Source organism: Crinia signifera, unplaced genomic scaffold (genome assembly GCF_055691185.1).
Source record: "Crinia signifera unplaced genomic scaffold, ASM5569118v1 HAP2_SCAFFOLD_699, whole genome shotgun sequence".
Lineage (NCBI taxonomy): Eukaryota > Metazoa > Chordata > Amphibia > Anura > Myobatrachidae > Crinia > Crinia signifera.
In genome coordinates, this window is record NW_028142599.1 from 30100 (window position 1) to 47837 (window position 17738).

General features: G+C 49.9%; 1 protein-coding gene across 1 annotated transcript; it reads left to right on the forward strand.

Annotated features, from left to right (window-relative positions):
* Window positions 1–444: 444 nt before the first annotated feature.
* Window positions 445–17494, forward strand: LOC146056005 (transcription factor COE2-like; the record flags this gene model as incomplete). The annotated part of the gene is made up of 4 exons (XM_083168341.1): window positions 445–526; window positions 9354–9471; window positions 15971–16101; window positions 17330–17494. Coding segments are annotated over 4 exons (493 nt in total), but the record flags the coding sequence as incomplete, so codon positions are not given.
* Between the last annotated feature and the right edge of the window lie 244 nt (window positions 17495–17738).

The following is a 17738-nucleotide window of genomic DNA, read 5'->3' on the forward strand; positions in this document are numbered from 1 at the left end:
TGGGCAGTGGCTGGGTGGTGGACACTGGTACATGCAGATTGTGGGCAGTGGCAGGGAGCTGGACACTGGTACATGCAGATTGTGGGCAGTGGCTGGGTGGTGGACACTGGTACATGCAGATTGTGGGCAGTGGCAGGAAGCTGGACACTGGTACATCCAGATTGTGGGCAGTGGCTGGGTGGTGGACACTGGTACATGCAGATTGTGGGCAGTGGCAGGGAGCTGGACACTGGTACATGCAGATTGTGGGCAGTGGCTGGGTGGTGGACACTGGTACATGCAGATTGTGGGCAGTGGCAGGGAGCTGGACACTGGTACATGCAGATTGTGGGCAGTGGCTGGGTGGTGGACACTGGTACATGCAGATTGTGGGCAGTGGCATGGAGCTGGACACTGGTACATGCAGATTGTGGTCCTCCTCACCCGGCCATTTTTGTCTTCTAGGTTTTTCTTAAAGTTCTTCTTGAAGTGCAACCAGAACTGCCTGAAGAACGCCGGGAACCCGCGGGACATGCGGAGGTTTCAGGTGGGTAACTGCAGCGCTGTCTGTCTGTATATGGCATGTTCCAGTGGCAGTTGGTGGCCATGGCTGGAAGCATCACATTGACACATGACTAATGGGCACATGGCCTGGCATTAGGACAGCAATAGGGTCCATGATGGAGAATAATCAGAGAATGGGGCCAGACTGTCACTTCCACATCTCCTCTTACTCTCCTATGTAAGTACATACGGAGAGGGAGGGGTTCTGCTTACCTGTGTGACCCTGGCATCCCGGGGTAGGGCATGAGCCAGTCACATGACTTCTCTCTGCCCATCTATGCAGTACATACACATGGTGAGATACCACCTGATTATTTCCAGCTGTAACCCAGAGGTGCACTGCATCCCGTGATACACCAGTCCAGTCTGTGTATTATTCTGCATTTTATTAAATAGTCATTTGTAACATTTTTTGAAAGAGTTGCGCCACGCTACACATATCTGTACTGTACAGTATGTGTAGCAGTTGTGTTATTGTGTGCAGCAGTTGTGTTATTTCAGGTGTGGCACTTGTGTTACGGTATGTGTAGCAGTTGTGTTACTGTACAGTATGTTGTGTTATTGTGTGCAGCAGTTGTTACGGTATGTGCAGCAGTTGTGTTACTGTACAGTATGTGTAGCAGTTGTGTTATTGTGTGCAGCATTTGTGTTATTTCAGGTGTGGCACTTGTGTTACGGTATGTGCAGCAGTTGTGTTACTGTACAGTATGTTGTGTTATTGTGTGCAGCAGTTGTGTTACGGTATGTGCAGCAGTTGTGTTACTGTACAGTATGTGTAGCAGTTGTGTTATTGTGTGCAGCAGTTGTGTTACGGTATGTGACGTGTCCCGGGTGCTCCGGCAGTGCTCTTGGGGTTAAGTCCCCAGGATACAGTGTGGTGGATCTAAGGAGGAACTTCAGCGATTTTGTCACAGCGGGGGCTCGTCTGCTCACTAGGGGGTTCCTTAAAGAGCTGATAATTATGACAATCTAACGTGATTAGCATCCACTTCATTTACATTGCTTAATGTAGGATAAGCACACTGCCTGATCTCACCTGACACCAAGCATCCCCTGTCACTGCCTGATCTCACCTGACACCAAGCATCCCCTGTCACTGCCTGATCTCACCTGACACCAAGGATCCCCTGTCACTGCCTGATCTCACCTGACACCAAGGATCCCCTGTCACTGCCTGATCTCACCTGACACCAAGCATCCCCTGTCACTGCCTGATCTCACCTGACACCAAGCATCCCCTGTCACTGCCTGATCTCACCTGACACCAAGGATCCCCTGTCACTGCTTGATCTCACCTGACACCAAGCATCCCATCACTGCCTGATCTCACCTGACACCAAGCATCCCATCACTGCCTGATCTCACCTGGCACCAAGCATCCCCTGTCACTGCATGATCTCACCTGACACCAAGCATCCCCTGTCACTGCCTGATCTCACCTGACACCAAGGATCCTCTGTCACTGCCTGATCTCACCTGACACCAAGCATCCCGTCACTGCCTGATCTCACCTGACACCAAGCATCCCATCACTGCCTGATCTCACCTGGTACCAAGCATCCCGTCACTGCCTGATCTCACCTGACACCAAGCATCCCGTCACTGCCTGATCTCACCTGACACCAAGGATCCCCTGTCACTGCCTGATCTAACCTGACACCAAGGATCCCCTGTCACTGCCTGATCTCACCTGACACCAAGGATCCCCTGTCACTGCCTGATCTCACCTGACACCAAGGATCCCCTGTCACTGCCTGATCTCACCTGACACCAAGGATCCCCTGTCACTGCCTGATCTCACCTGACACCAAGGATCCCCTGTCACTGCCTGATCTCACCTGACACCAAGGATCCCCTGTCACTGCCTGATCTCACCTGACACCAAGCATCCCCTGTCACTGCCTGATCTCACCTGACACCAAGCATCCCCTGTCACTGCCTGATCTCACCTGACACCAAGCATCCCGTCACTGCCTGATCTCACCTGAAACCAAGGATCCCCTGTCACTGCCTGATCTCACCTGACACCAAGGATCCCCTGTCACTGCCTGATCTCACCTGACACCAAGGATCCCCTGTCCCTGCCTGATCTCACCTGACACCAAGGATCCCCTGTCACTGTCTGATCTCACCTGACACCAAGGGTCCCCTGTCACTGCCTGATCTCACCTGACACCAAGAATCCCCTGTCACTGTCTGATCTCACCTGAAACCAAGCATCCCCTGTCACTGTCTGATCTCACCTGACACCAAGCATCCCCTGTCACTGCCTGATTTCACCTGACACCAAGGATCCTGTCACTGCCTGATCTCACCTGACACCAAGGATCCCCCGTCCCTGCCTGATCTCACCTGACACCAAGGATCCCCTGTCACTGCCTGACCTCACCTGACACCAAGGATCCCCTGTCACTGCCTGATCTCACCTGACACTAAGGATCCTCTGTCACTGCCTGATCTCACCTGACACCAAGGATCCCCTGTCACTGCCTGATCTCACCTGACACCAAGGATCCCTGTCACTGCCTGATCTCACCTGACACCAAGGATCCCCTGTCACTGCCTGATCTCACCTGACACCAAGAATCCCCTGTCACTGCCTGATCTCACCTGACACCAAGGATCCCCTGTCACTGCCTGATCTCACCTGACACCAAGAATCCCCTGTCACTGCCTGATCTCACCTGACACCAAGGATCCCCTGTCACTGCCTGATCTCACCTGACACCAAGGATCCCCTGTCACTGCCTGATCTCACCTGACACCAAGGATCCCTTGTCACTGCCTGATCTCACCTGACACCAAGGATCCCTTGTCACTGCCTGATCTCACCCTACACCAAGGATCCCCTGTCCCTGCCTGATCTCACCTGACACCAAGCATCCCCTGTCACTGCCTGATCTCACCTGCCTGATCTCACCTGACACCAAGGATCCCCTGTCACTGCCTGATCTCACCTGACACCAAGGATCCCCTGTCCCTGCCTGATCTCACCTGACACCAAGGATCCCCTGTCACTGCCTGATCTCACCTGACACCAAGGATCCCCTGTCACTGCCTGATCTCACCTGACACCAAGGATCCCTTGTCACTGCCTGATCTCACCTGACACCAAGGATCCACTGTCCCTGCCTGATCTCACCTGACACCAAGCATCCCCTGTCACTGCCTGATCTCACCTGACACCAAGCATCCCCTGTCACTGCCTGATCTCACCTGACACCAAGGATCCCTTGTCACTGCCTGATCTCACCTGACACCAAGGATCCCCTGTCCCTGCCTGATCTCACCTGACACCAAGCATCCCCTGTCACCTCCTGATCTCACCTGACACCAAGAATCCCCTGTCACTGCCTGATCTCACCTGACACCAAGGATCCCCTGTCAAGGCCTGATCTCACCTGACACCAAGGATCCCGTGTCCCTGCCTGATCTCACCTGACACCAAGCATCCCCTGTCACTGCCTGATCTCACCTGACACCAAGAATCCCCTGTCACTGCCTGATCTCACCTGACACCAAGGATCCCCTGTCACTGCCTGATCTCACCTGACACCAAGCATCCCCTGTCACTGCCTGATCTCACCTGACAACAAGCATCCCCTGTCACTGCCTGATATCACCTGACTCCAAGGATCCCCTGTCACTGCCTGATCTCACCTGACACCAAGCATCCCGTCACTGCCTGATCTCACCTGACACCAAGCATCCCGTCACTGCCTGATCTCACCTGACACCAAGCATCCCCTGTCACTGCCTGATCTCACCTGAAACCAAGCATCCCCTGTCACTGCCTGATCTCACCTGACACCAAGGATCCCCTGTCACTACCTGATCTCACCTGACACCAAGCATCCCGTCACTGCCTGATCTCACCTAAAACCAAGCATCCCCTGTCACTGCCTTATCTCACCTGACACCAAGGATCCCCAGTCACTGCCTGATCTCACCTGACACCAAGGATCCCCTGTCACTGCCTGATCTCACCTGACACCAAGCATCCCGTCACTGCCTGATCTCACCTGACACCAAGCATCCCCTGTCACTGCCTGATCTCACCTGACACCAAGCATCCCGTCACTGCCTGATCTCACCTGAAACCAAGGATCCTCTGTCACTGCCTGATCTCATCTGACACCAAGCATCCCCTGTCACTGCCTGATCTTACCTGACACCAAGGATCCCCTGTCACTGCCTGATCTCACCTGACACCAAGCATCCCCTGTCACTGCCTGATCTCACCTGACACCAAGCATCCCCTGTCACTGCCTGATCTCACCTGACACCAAGGATCCCCTGTCACTGCCTGATCTCACCTGACACCAAGCATCCCCTGTCACTGCCTGATCTCACCTGACACCAAGAATCCCCTGTCACTGCCTGATCTCACCTGACACCAAGGATCCCCTGTCACTGCCTGATCTCACCTGACACCAAGGATCCCCTGTCACTGCCTGATCTCACCTGACACCAAGGATCCCCTGTCCCTGCCTGATCTCACCTGACACCAAGCATCCCCTGTCACTGCCTGATCTCACCTGACACCAAGCATCCCCTGTCACTGCCTGATCTCACCTGACACCAAGGATCCCCTGTCACTGCCTGATCTCACCTGACACCAAGGATCCCCTGTCCCTGCCTGATCTCACCTGACACCAAGGATCCCCTGTCACTGCCTGATCTCACCTGACACCAAGGATCCCCTGTCACTGCCTGATCTCACCTGACACCAAGGATCCCCTGTCCCTGCCTGATCACACCTGACACCAAGGATCCCCTGTCACTGCCTGATCTCACCTGACACCAAGGATCCCCTGTCACTGCCTGATCTCACCTGACACCAAGGATCCCCTGTCACTGCCTGATCTCACCTGACACCAAGGATCCCCTGTCACTGCCTGTTCTCACCTGACACCAAGCATCCCTTGTCACTGCCTGATCTCACCTGACACCAAGCATCCCTTGTCACTGCCTGATCTCACCTGACACCAAGGATCCCCTGTCCCTGCCTGATCTCACCTGACACCAAGCATACCCTGTCACTGCCTGATCTCACATGACACCAAGGATCCCCTGTCACTGCCTGATCTCACCTGACACCAAGCATCCCCTGTCACTGCCTGATCTCACCTGACACCAAGGATCCTCTGTCACTGCCTGATCTCACCTGACACCAAGGATCCCCTGTCACTGCCTGATCTCACCTGACACCAAGCATCCCCTGTCACTGCCTGATCTCACCTGACACCAAGGATCCCCTGTCACTGCCTGATCTCATCTGACACCAAGGATCCCCTGTCACTGCCTGATCTCACCTGACTCCAAGCATCCCCTGTCACTGCCTGATCTCACCTGACACCAAGCATCCCCTGTTACTGCCTGGTCTCTCCTGACACCAAGCATCCCCTGTCACTGCCTGATCTCACCTGACACCAAGCATCCCCTGTCACTGCCTGATCTCACCTGACACCAAGCATCCCCTGTCACTGCCTGATCTCACCTGACACCAAGCATCCCCTGTCACTGTCTGATCTCACCTGACACCAAGCATCCCCTGTCACTGCCTGATCTCACCTGACACCAAGGATCCTGTCACTGCCTGATCTCACCTGACACCAAGGATCCCCCGTCCCTGCCTAATCTCACCTGACACCAAGGATCCCCCGTCACTGCCTGATCTCACCTGACACCAAGGATCCCCTGTCACTGCCTGATCTCACCTGACACCAAGGATCCCCCGTCCCTGCCTGATCTCACCTGACACCAAGCATCCCCCGTCACTGCCTGATCTCACCTGACACCAAGGATCCCCCGTCACGGCCTGATCTCACCGGACACCAAGCATCCCCTGTCACTGCCTGATCTCACCTGACACCAAGCATCCCCTGTCACTGCCTGATCTCACCTGACACCAAGCATCCCCTGTCACTGCCTGATCTCACCTGACACCAAGGATCATCTGTCACTGCCTGATCTCACCTGACACCAAGGATCCCCTGTCACTGCCTGATCTCACCTGACACCAAGCATCCCCAGTCCATGCCTGATCTCACCTGACACCAAGCATCCCCTGTCACTGCCTGATCTCACCTGACACCAAGCATCCCTTGTCACTGCCTGATCTCACCTGACACCAAGCATCCCTTGTCACTGCCTGATCTCACCTGACACCAAGCATCCCCTGTCCATGCCTGATCTCACCTGACACCAAGCATCCCGTCACTGCCTGATCTCACCTGACACCAAGGATCCCCTGTCACTGCCTGATCTCACCTGACACCAAGCATCCCCTGTCCATGCCTGATCTCAACTGACACCAAGCATCCGCTGTCACTGCCTGATCTCACCTGACACCAAGGATCCCCTGTCACTGCCTGATCTCACCTGACACCAAGCATCCCCTGTCACTGCCTGATCTCACCTGACACCAAGGATCCCCTGTCACTGAATGATCTCACCTGACACCAAGGATCCCCTGTCAATGCCTGATCTCACCTGACACCAAGGATCCCCTGTCCCTGCCTGATCTCACCTGACACCAATGATCCCCTGTCACTGCCTGATCTCACCTGACACCAAGGGTCCCCTGTCCCTGCCTGATCTCACCTGACACCAAGCATCCCCTGTCACTGCCTGATCTCACCTGACACCAAGGATCCCCTGTCACTGCCTGATCTCACCTGACACCAAGCATCCCCTGTCACTGCCTGATCTCACCTGACACCAAGGATCCCCTGTCACTGAATGATCTCACCTGACACCAAGGATCCCCTGTCAATGCCTGATCTCACCTGACACCAAGGATCCCCTGTCCCTGCCTGATCTCACCTGACACCAATGATCCCCTGTCACTGCCTGATCTCACCTGACACCAAGGATCCCCTGTCACTGCCTGATCTCACCTGACACCAAGGATCCCTTGTCACTGCCTGATCTCACCTGACACCAAGGATCCCTTGTCACTGCCTGATCTCACCTGACACCAAGGATCCCCTGTCCCTGCCTGATCTCACCTGACACCAAGCATCCCCTGTCACTGCCTGATCTCACCTGACACCAAGGATCCCCTGTCACTGCCTGATCTCACCTGACACCATGGATCCCCTGTCACTGCCTGATCTCACCTGACACCAAGGATCCCTTGTCACTGCCTGATCTCACCTGACACCAAGGATCCCCTGTCCCTGCCTGATCTCACCTGACACCAAGCATCCCCTGTCACTGCCTGATCTCACCTGACACCAAGGATCCCCTGTCCCTGCCTGATCTCACCTGACACCAAGCATCCCCTGTCACTGCCTGATCTCACCTGACACCAAGGATCCCTTGTCACTGCCTGATCTCACCTGACACCAAGGATCCCCTGTCCCTGCCTGATCTCACCTGACACCAAGCATCCCCTGTCACTGCCTGATCTCACCTGACACCAAGGATCCCCTGTCACTGCCTGATCTCACCTGACACCAAGGATCCCCTGTCACTGCCTGATCTTACCTGACCCAATGATCCCCTGTCGCTGCCTGATCTCACCTGACACCAAGAATCCCCTGTCACTGTCTGATCTCACCTGACACCAAGGATCCCCTGTCACTGCCTGATCGGTGGGGGGGGGGGGGGGTTGGCAATGTGTCGGAGGAAGGGGGCAACGTGCCTGAGGATGGGGCAATGTGCATGAGAAGGGGTAATGTGCCTGAGGATGGGGCAGTGTGCCAGAGGATGGGAGCTTTGTGCTGGAGGAAGGGGGGGGGGGGGCGGCAATGTGCCTGAGGATGGGGCAATGTGCCTGAGGAAGTTGGCAATGGGCCGGAGGAAGGTGGCAATGTGCCAAAGGATGGGGCAATGTGCATGAGGATGGGGGCAATGTGCCTGAGGATGGGGGCATTGTGCCTGAGGAAGGGGCAGTGTGCCAGAGGATGGGGCAATGTGCATGAGGATGGGAGCAATGTGCCTGAGGATGGGGGCAATGTGCCTGAGGATGGTGGCAGTGTGCCTGAGGAAGGGGCAGTGTGCCGGAGGATGGGGCATTGTGCCGGAGGATGGGGCATTGTGCCGGAGGATGGGGCAATGTGCATGAGGATGGGAGCAATGTGCCTGAGGATGGGGGCAGTGTGCCTGAGGATGGGGGCAGTGTGCCTGAGGAAGGGGCAGTGTGCCTGAGGATGGGGCATTGTGCTGGAGGATGGGGCATTGTGCTGGAGGATGGGGGCAATGTGCCTGAGGAAGTTGGCAATGGGCCGGAGGAAGGTGGCAATGTGCCAAAGGATGGGGCAATGTGCCGGAGGATGGGGCAATGTGCATGAGGATGGGGGCAATGTGCCTGAGGATGGGGGCATTGTGCCTGAGGAAGGGGCAGTGTGCCAGAGGATGGGGCAATGTGCATGAGGATGGGAGCAATGTGCCTGAGGATGGGGGCAATGTGCCTGAGGATGGGGGCAGTGTGCCTGAGGAAGGGGCAGTGTGCCAGAGGATGGGGCATTGTGCTGGAGGATGGGGCAATGTGCATGAGGATGGGGGCAATGTGCATGAGGATGGGGGCAGTGTGCCAGAGGATGGTGCTTTGTGCTGGAGGATGGGGCAATGTGCCTGAGGATGGGGGCAGTGTGCCTGAGGAAGGGGCAGTGTGCCGGAGGATGGGGCATTGTGCTGGAGGATGGGGCAATGTGCATGAGGATTGGGGCAATGTGTCTGAGGATGGGGGCAGTGTGCCTGAGGAAGGGGCAGTGTGCCAGAGGATGGGGTAATTTGTGCCCCATGCAGAGAGAGCTTATTATTTCTGGTTATTACAATAACTTCTTGTTGCATTATCACAGGTGGTGGTTTCCACAACGATCAATGTGGACGGTCATGTGCTCGCCGTGTCCGATAATATGTTTGTACACAATAATTCCAAGCACGGACGGCGTGCGCGTAGACTGGACCCTACAGAAGGTGTGTTACTCTATATTACTGCTGTGTGTGTGTGTCACTCTATATTACTAGTGTGTGTGTGTGTGTCTGTGTGTGTCACACTCTATATTACTACTGTGTGTGTGTGTTACTCTCTATATTACTGCTGTGTGTGTGTGTGTGTGTGATTGTCACACTCTTTATTACTACCGTGTGTGTGTGTGTGTGTGTGTGTTACTCTCTATATTACTGCTTTGTGTGTGTATGTGTCATTGTCACACTCTATATTACTACTGTGTGTGTGTGTGTGTGTGTGTGTCACACTCTATATTACTACCATACTTGCCTACTTTTGAAAACTAGTTTCAGGGAGATTATAGTTGGTAATAGAATTTTGCAAGGTGCCCCATTGAGGGGGTGTGTCATGCTCCACCCAAAGGGCGTGTCTAGTTGCATATATGGAGAGATTGTGAACGTGGCACCTAGAAGCGTGGGTGTGTACTGCTACATCTGAGAGGAATCTTGTAAAATGACTTACAGTATATACAAATGTAGATGACCCCCAAAGCAGTTAGTAAGATATACTATACTTGGTAAAGTGCTGGGAAACGGTGCTGATGATTCAATGTAAATGTATCTCTCTCTCATTCCTTTTTTCCCCAAAAATGTAACAGTGTAATGTGGGCTAGGTGACATGAGGGAGATTGCTAGACAAATGAGGGAGAGAGGGAGATTGCTGCTATTTCAGGGAGTCTCCTGCAGAATGCAGGAGGGGAGATAACTATGATGTCACAGTGTAATGTGGGCTAGGTGACATGAGGGAGATTGGTAGACTAATGAGGGAGAGAGGGAGATTGCTGCTATGTCAGGGAGTCTCCTGCAGAATGCAGGAGGGGAGATAACTATGATGTAACAGTGTAATGTGGGCTAGGTGACATGAGGGAGATTGCTAGACTAATGAGGGAGAGAGGGAGATTGCTGCTATGTCAGGGAGTCTCCTGCAGAATGCAGGAGGGTAGGCAGCTATGATTACTACTGTGTGTGTGTGTGTGTGTCACACTCTATATTACTATGTCAAATGGTGACAGGATATCAGACATATATGTGGGTGAGAACCTGGGATCCAGTGATCATCAAGCAGTATGGTTTAGTATCAAGGCAGGGTCCAACTCCAGTCACACAAAAACTAAGGTGTTGGATTTTAGGATGGCTGACTTTGCAAAAATGGGGAGATGTTTAAGCGACTCATTAGCGGATTAGATGAACTTGAAAGGAGTGCAGGAGAGGTGGAGAAAATTAAAAAGTGCAATACTAAAGGCAACGGACCTTTGTATCAAAAGGGTTAAGAAAAGTACCAGGAAAAGGAAGCCAGTGTGGTTTACAAAAGAGGTATCAACTAGTGTAAAAGCAAAAAAGATGGCCTTTAGGACATACAAGCAGACTCAAAATAATAATGACAAAGAAGTGTATCTTGCCAGACGCAAAGAGGCTAAGAAAGTGATCCGGCGTGCCAAGGCACAAGCTGAGGAGAAAATGGCTCAGTCGGTAGATAAAGGAAATAAAACTTTTTTTAAGTATATAAATGAAAGGAGAAAATCAAATGGAGGAATAATAAGACTGCGGACAGACACTGAGAATTTGGTGGAGGGAGACAAGGCAATTGCAGATCAGCTAAATAATTACTTTTGCTCTGTATTCACTATAGAAGGAGAAGGGAAGGGACCACAGTTAAGTTGCAAGGACATTCATAAAAATAAGGTAGATGGAGGTACATTTACTAGGGAGAAAGTCCTAACAGAACTTTCAAGACTGAAAGTGGATAAATCAATGGGGCCAGACGGAGTGCATCCAAGGATACTAAAAGAACTAAAAGATGTGCTGGTAGCGCCATTAACAGATATATTCAACCAGTCACTAGATACAGGTGCAGTTCCAGAGAACTAGAGAAGAGCAAACGTAGTTCCGCTGCACAAAAGCAGAAGCAAAGAAGAAGCAAGTAACTACAGACCAGTCAGCCTTACATCAGTAGTAGGGAAAATAATGGAAACACTATTAAAAGAAAGAATAGTGGAATATCTTAAATTAAACAACTTACAGGATCCAAAACAGCATGGCTTTACTGTAGGGAGATCATGCCAAACAAGTCTCATTGACTTTTTTTACTCCGTGACCAAAATACTAGATGAAGGGGGGGCTGTAGACGTGGCATATCTAGACTTTAGTAAGGCATTTGACACTGTCCCACATCGCAGGCTGCTAAATAAACTTGAAAGTGTGGGATTGGATTATAAAACAATTAAATGGATAAGAACCTGGTTGCAGGATAGGAAACAGACAGTTGTCGTAAATGGAGTGCATTCTATGGAGGGACATGTTACCAGTGGAGTACCCCAGGGATCTGTACTTGGACCAGTGCTCTTTAATATCTTTGTTAGTGACATTGCAAATGGTATTGAAGGGAAAGTATGCCTTTTTGCAGATGATACAAAGATATGCAACAGAGTAGACACACCAGGAGGGGTAAATCAAATGACTGATGATCAAAGTAAACTTGAGAATTGGTCAAGAGAATGGCAACTACAGTTTAATGCTAAAAAATGCAAAATTATGCACTTGGGACTCAAAAACCCAAAGGCTCAATATAGTATCAAGGGTACTATAATGGAAACTACTGAGGAGGAAAGGGATCTAGGTGTCACTATTTCAAGTGACTTAAAGGCAGGTAGGCAATGTAACAAAGCAATGAAGAAGGCAAGTCAGATGCTTGGTTGCATAGGGAGAGGAATCAGTAGCAGAAAAAAAGACGTAATAATGCCACTTTATAGGTCATTGGTACGACCTCATCTGGAATACTGTGTCCAGTTCTGGAGACCATATCTTCAGAAGGATATAAATACATTGGAGAGTGTACAAAGAAGGGCAACTAAAATGGTGCATGGCCTACATCACAAAACTTACCTGGATAGACTAAAAGATCTTAACATGTATAGTTTGGAGCAGAGAAGGCAAAGGGGGGACATGATAGAAATCTTCAAATATATCGAGGGTTTTAACATAGTACAGAAGGGAAATTTTCTTCAAAGGAAAAGAAGTAATAGAACACGAGGACATGCACTGAAACTGGTGGGAGGTAGGTTCAGGGGAAATGTTAGAAAGAATTACTTCAAAGAAAGGGTAGTGGATAAGTGGAATAGCCTCCCATCAGAGGTGGTAGAGGCTAAGACAGTAGAACAATTTAAACATGCTTGGGATAGGCATATGAATATCCTTACAAAGAAATAAGGATTGAAAAGGTCTGAGATTACCTGAAGGGTAAAAAAGGGGCAGACTAGATGGGCCAAATGGTTCTTATCTGCTGTCAAATTCTATGTTTCTATGTTTCTACTGTGTGTGTGTTACTCTCTATATTACTACTGTGTGTGTGTCACACTCTATATTACTACTGTGTGTGTGTGTGTGTGTGTGTGTGTGTGTCTCTCTATATTACTACTGTGTGTGTGTGTGTCACTCTATATTACTACTGTGTGTGTGTGTCACACTCTATATTACTACTGTGTGTGTGTTACTCTCTATATTACTACTGTGTGTGTGTGTGTCACTCTATATTACTACTGTGTGTGTGTGTCACACTCTATTACTACTGTGTGTGTGTGTGTGTGTGTGTGTCACTCTCTATATTACTACTACAGTATGTGTGTGTGTGTGTCACTCTCTATATTACTACTATATGTGTGCGCGTGTGTGTGTGTCACTCTCTATATTACTACTGTGTGTTTGTCCCTCTCTATATTACTACTGTGTGTGTGTGTGTCACTCTCTATATTACTACTGTGTGTGTCACACTCTATATTACTACCATATGTGTGCGCGTGTGTGTGTGTCACTCTCTATATTACTACTGTGTGTGTGTCACTCTCTATATTTCTACTGTGTGTGTCACACTCTATATTACTACTATATGTGTGCGCGTGTGTGTCACTCTCTATATTACTACTGTGTGTGTCACACTCTATATTACTAGTATATGTGTGCGCGTGTGTGTGTGTCACTCTCTATATTACTACTGTGTGTGTGTGTGTGTCACTCTATATTACTACTATATGTGTGTGTGTCACTCTATATTACTACTACTATATGTGTGTGTGTGTGTGTGTCACACTCTATATTACTACTGTGTGTGTGTGTGTCACTCTCTATATTACTACTGTGTGTGTCTGTGTGTGTGTCACCTATTACTACTACAGTATGTGTGTGTGACTATCTATATTACTACTGTGTGTCACACTCTATATTATTACTATATGTGTGCGCGTGTGTGTGTGTCACTCTCTATATTACTACTGTGTGTGTGTGTCACTCTATATTACTACTATATGTGTGTGTGTGTGTCACTCTATATTACTACTATATGTGTCTGTGTGTGTGTGTGTGTGTGTCACACTCTATATTACTACTGTGTGTGTGTGTGTCACTCTATATTACTACTGTGTGTGTGTCACTCTCTATAGTACTACTGTGTGTGTCACACTCTATATTACTACTATATGTGTGTGTGTGTGTGTGTGTCACACTCTATATTACTACTGTGTGTGTCACTCTCTATATTACTACTGTGTGTGTGTCACACTCTATATTACTACTATGTGTGTGTGTCACTCTCTATATTACTACTGTGTGTGTGTGTGTGTCACTCTATATTACTACTCTGTGTATGCGTGTGTCACACTCTATATTACTACTATATGTGTTTGTGTGTGTCACTCTCTATATTACCTCTTTGGTAACAATATGTGTTAGTACTGTGTGCGTCACTCCCTATATTACTACTGTGTGTGTGTATGTCACTCTCTATATTATTACTACTATATGTGTGTGTGTGTGTGTGTCACTATATTACCTCTTTGTGTGTCACACTCTATATTACTACTAAATGTGTGTGTGTGTGTGTGTGTGTGTAGACTGGACCCTACAGAAGGTGTGTCACTCTCTATATTACTACTATATGTGTGTTTGTGTAGAGTGGACCCTACAGAAGGTGTGTCACTCCCGATATTACTACTAATTGTGTCTGTAGGAATATTACCAGCCCAATACACACACATTTGGGAAACTTGTGGCCCTTTTTGTGTACATGACAACCAGATGATTTCCATGGGGTCATGGAAAAGACATTAACCAAGAGCCGTCTCTCCTACCAACTGATTACATCCTCCCACTCCTGCCTCTAGGACTCTTCTCGTGCTGCTCCCTGCCTCTGGAACTCTCTAACTCTCTCCCTCAGACTCTCCACCTCAGTTAAAAACTTTATACAGCCTCTCAAGACCCCACTTCTTCACTAAACCCAGCCAACTTTCATCCTAACCCCATACTTGCCTACCCTCCTGCAATTACCGGGTGGCTCAAAAATAGGGTCCACCTCCTGGCTTCTATCCCGGAGAGGAGATCTCAAAAGTTGGCAAATATGCCTAACCCACTGCTCTACGGTCATTGCATAGTAGTAGTAGTAGTAGTACGTTTATTTATATGGCGCCGCAAAGTGTCCGCAGCGCCGTACATAGCAAACAAAAAAAAATGACGAGGTAACGTACAGGGTGTGTTGAAAAATACAGTATAAATGGGGGTATAGCTGGTAGAACTAAAATCAGCATCAGTTCAGAAGTAGGTGTCAAAATTGTCAAGGAGACTAAAGATGAAGTAGAGGAAGGGAAGAACAGGACAGGAGCACAGGTGAGGTAAAGAGGTAGGGTGAGTACGTGAGGAAGGAGGGCCCTACTCATAAGAGTTAACATACTAAAAATAGGTGGGTGGACGAACGAAAAACAATAGGATAAGTAGGAACGGAGGGGAACGGAGGCAGGATAAGAGGATCAAAAGAGGTTAGGAGGAGGGATAGGCTAGTCGAAAAAAGTGGGTTTTGAGGGAGCGCTTGTGTCACCCCTGTCCATCAAACCCACTGCTCTACGGTCATTGCATACGCTATCTGTGTCACCCCTGTCCATCTAACCCACTGCTCTACGGTCATTGCATACGCTATCTGTATCACCCCTGTCCATCTAACCCACTGCTCTACGGTTATTGCATACGCTATCTGTGTCACCCCTGTCCATCTAACCCACTGCTCTACGGTCATTGCATACGCTATCTGTGTCACCCCTGTCCATCTAACCCACTGCTCTACGGTCATTGCATACGCTATCTGTGTCACCCCTGTCCATCTAACCCACTGCTCTACGTTTATTGCATACGCTATCTGTGTCACCCCTGTCCATCTAACCCACTGCTCTACGGTCATTGCATACGCTATCTGTATCACCCCTGTCCATCTAACCCACTACTCTACGGTCATTGCATATGCTATCTGTATCACCCCTGTCCATCTGCCCCTCCCTATTTAGTAAGACGAAGTGATAATGCTTTGTGCACTGGAGGTGGATTGTGTCGCGGTACATGTTGGTTGGAATGCGATGCAGATGTATCATTACTCTATATTCTCAGTGTAACAGTCTTTATCACCTTCTCCCCTGACATGTGTATGAAGCAGCCACTCCCTGCATCAAAGCCATCAGCCCCAGCGAAGGATGGACAACAGGAGGAGCCACAGTAATCCTGATAGGAGACCACTTCTTTGATGGGCTGCAGGTGGTGTTTGGCACGATGCTGGTGTGGAGTGAGGTAGGTCATAGTAGGCTTTACACTGTGACTAATCAGAAACCGAGGGTAAGATCTCGGGAGGATAACAGGGCCTAGCTGGTCACAGTATTACCCCAGGGTTACATGTATGATCTGGTTCTCAGCTGGAGGTGAGATTCTGGGAGGGGAAGTGGTCCAGCTGGTCACAGTATTACCCCGGGGTTACATGTATGATCTGGTCTTCAGTTAGAGGTGAGATCCTGGGAGGAGATGTGGCCTAGCTGGTCACAGTATTACCCCGGGGTTACATGTATGATCTAGTCTTCATCTGGAGGTGAGATCCTGGGAGGAGATGTGGCCTAGCTGGTCACAGTATTACCCTGGGGTTACATGTATGATCTGGTTCTCAGCTGGAGGTGAGATTCTGGGATGGGAAGTGGTCCAGCTGGTCACAGTATTACCCCGGGAATACATGTATGATCTAGTCTTCAGTTAGAGGTGAGATCCTGGGAGGAGTTTTGGCCTAGCTGGTCACAGTATTACCCCGGGGTTACATGTATGATCTGGTCTTCAGTTAGAGGTGAGATCCTGGGAGGAGAAGCGGCCCAGCTGGTTACAGTATTACCCCAGAGTTACAGGTTGGATCTGGTCTTCAGCTGGAGGTAAGATCCTGGGAGGAGAAGCGGCCCAGCTGGTCACAGTATTACCCTGGGGTTACATGTATGATCTGGTTCTCAGCTGGAGGTGAGATCCTGGGAGGAGAAGCGGCCCAGCTGGTCACAGTATTACCCCAGGGTTACATGTACAATCTGGTCTTCATCTGGAGGTGAGATCCTTGGAGGAGATGTGGACCTTAGTATTACCACAGGGTAACATGAATGATCTGGTCTTCAGCTAGAGGTGAGATCCTGGGAGGAGATGTGGACCTTAGTATTACCACAGGGTAACATGAATGATCTGGTCTTCAGCTAGAGGTGAGATCCTGGGAGGATAAGTGGCCCAGCTGGTCATAGTATTAACTGGGGTAACATGTATGATTCGGTCCACTGCTGGAGTTGAGATCCTTGGAGAACTGGCTCAGCTGGTCATGGTAACCCCAGGGTAACATGTATGATCTGGTCCCAGCTGGAGATGAGGTCCTGGGAGAAGTGGCCCAGCTTGTATTCACCATCATTTGGTCCTCAGAAGATCTTAAAATAATTTAGTTGTCGGTAGATGTGATTGTACCAGATTTGTGTTCCAGCTGAATGGTAATCTCTCCTATTTGCAGTTAATTACCCCCCATGCCATTCGAGTACAGACACCCCCGAGGCACATCCCTGGAGTGGTGGAGGTCACGCTGTCCTACAAATCCAAGCACTTCTGCAAAGGAGCCCCGGGCCGATTTGTCTACACAGGTGAGAGTGCGTGTTTATCACGTCTTGTGTTGTAGTGTTACATTAGTGCATCATTCTATCTAGTAATGCCCCAGATATTTGGTCACTGTCCAGAGCCATGTACGGGGACTAGGTGCACCCACATTACTAATCCCTCGCAAACAAGTGTGGAAGGAGACACAGAAATCCCTCATCACACAGGTTCCTAGGTGAGGAATAATTACCCTGCTACTATAACCTAGAAGGTGTGAGTAATATACTTCGGAGGTTATAGCATCATGTGGTTATATTACTGTTATTTTA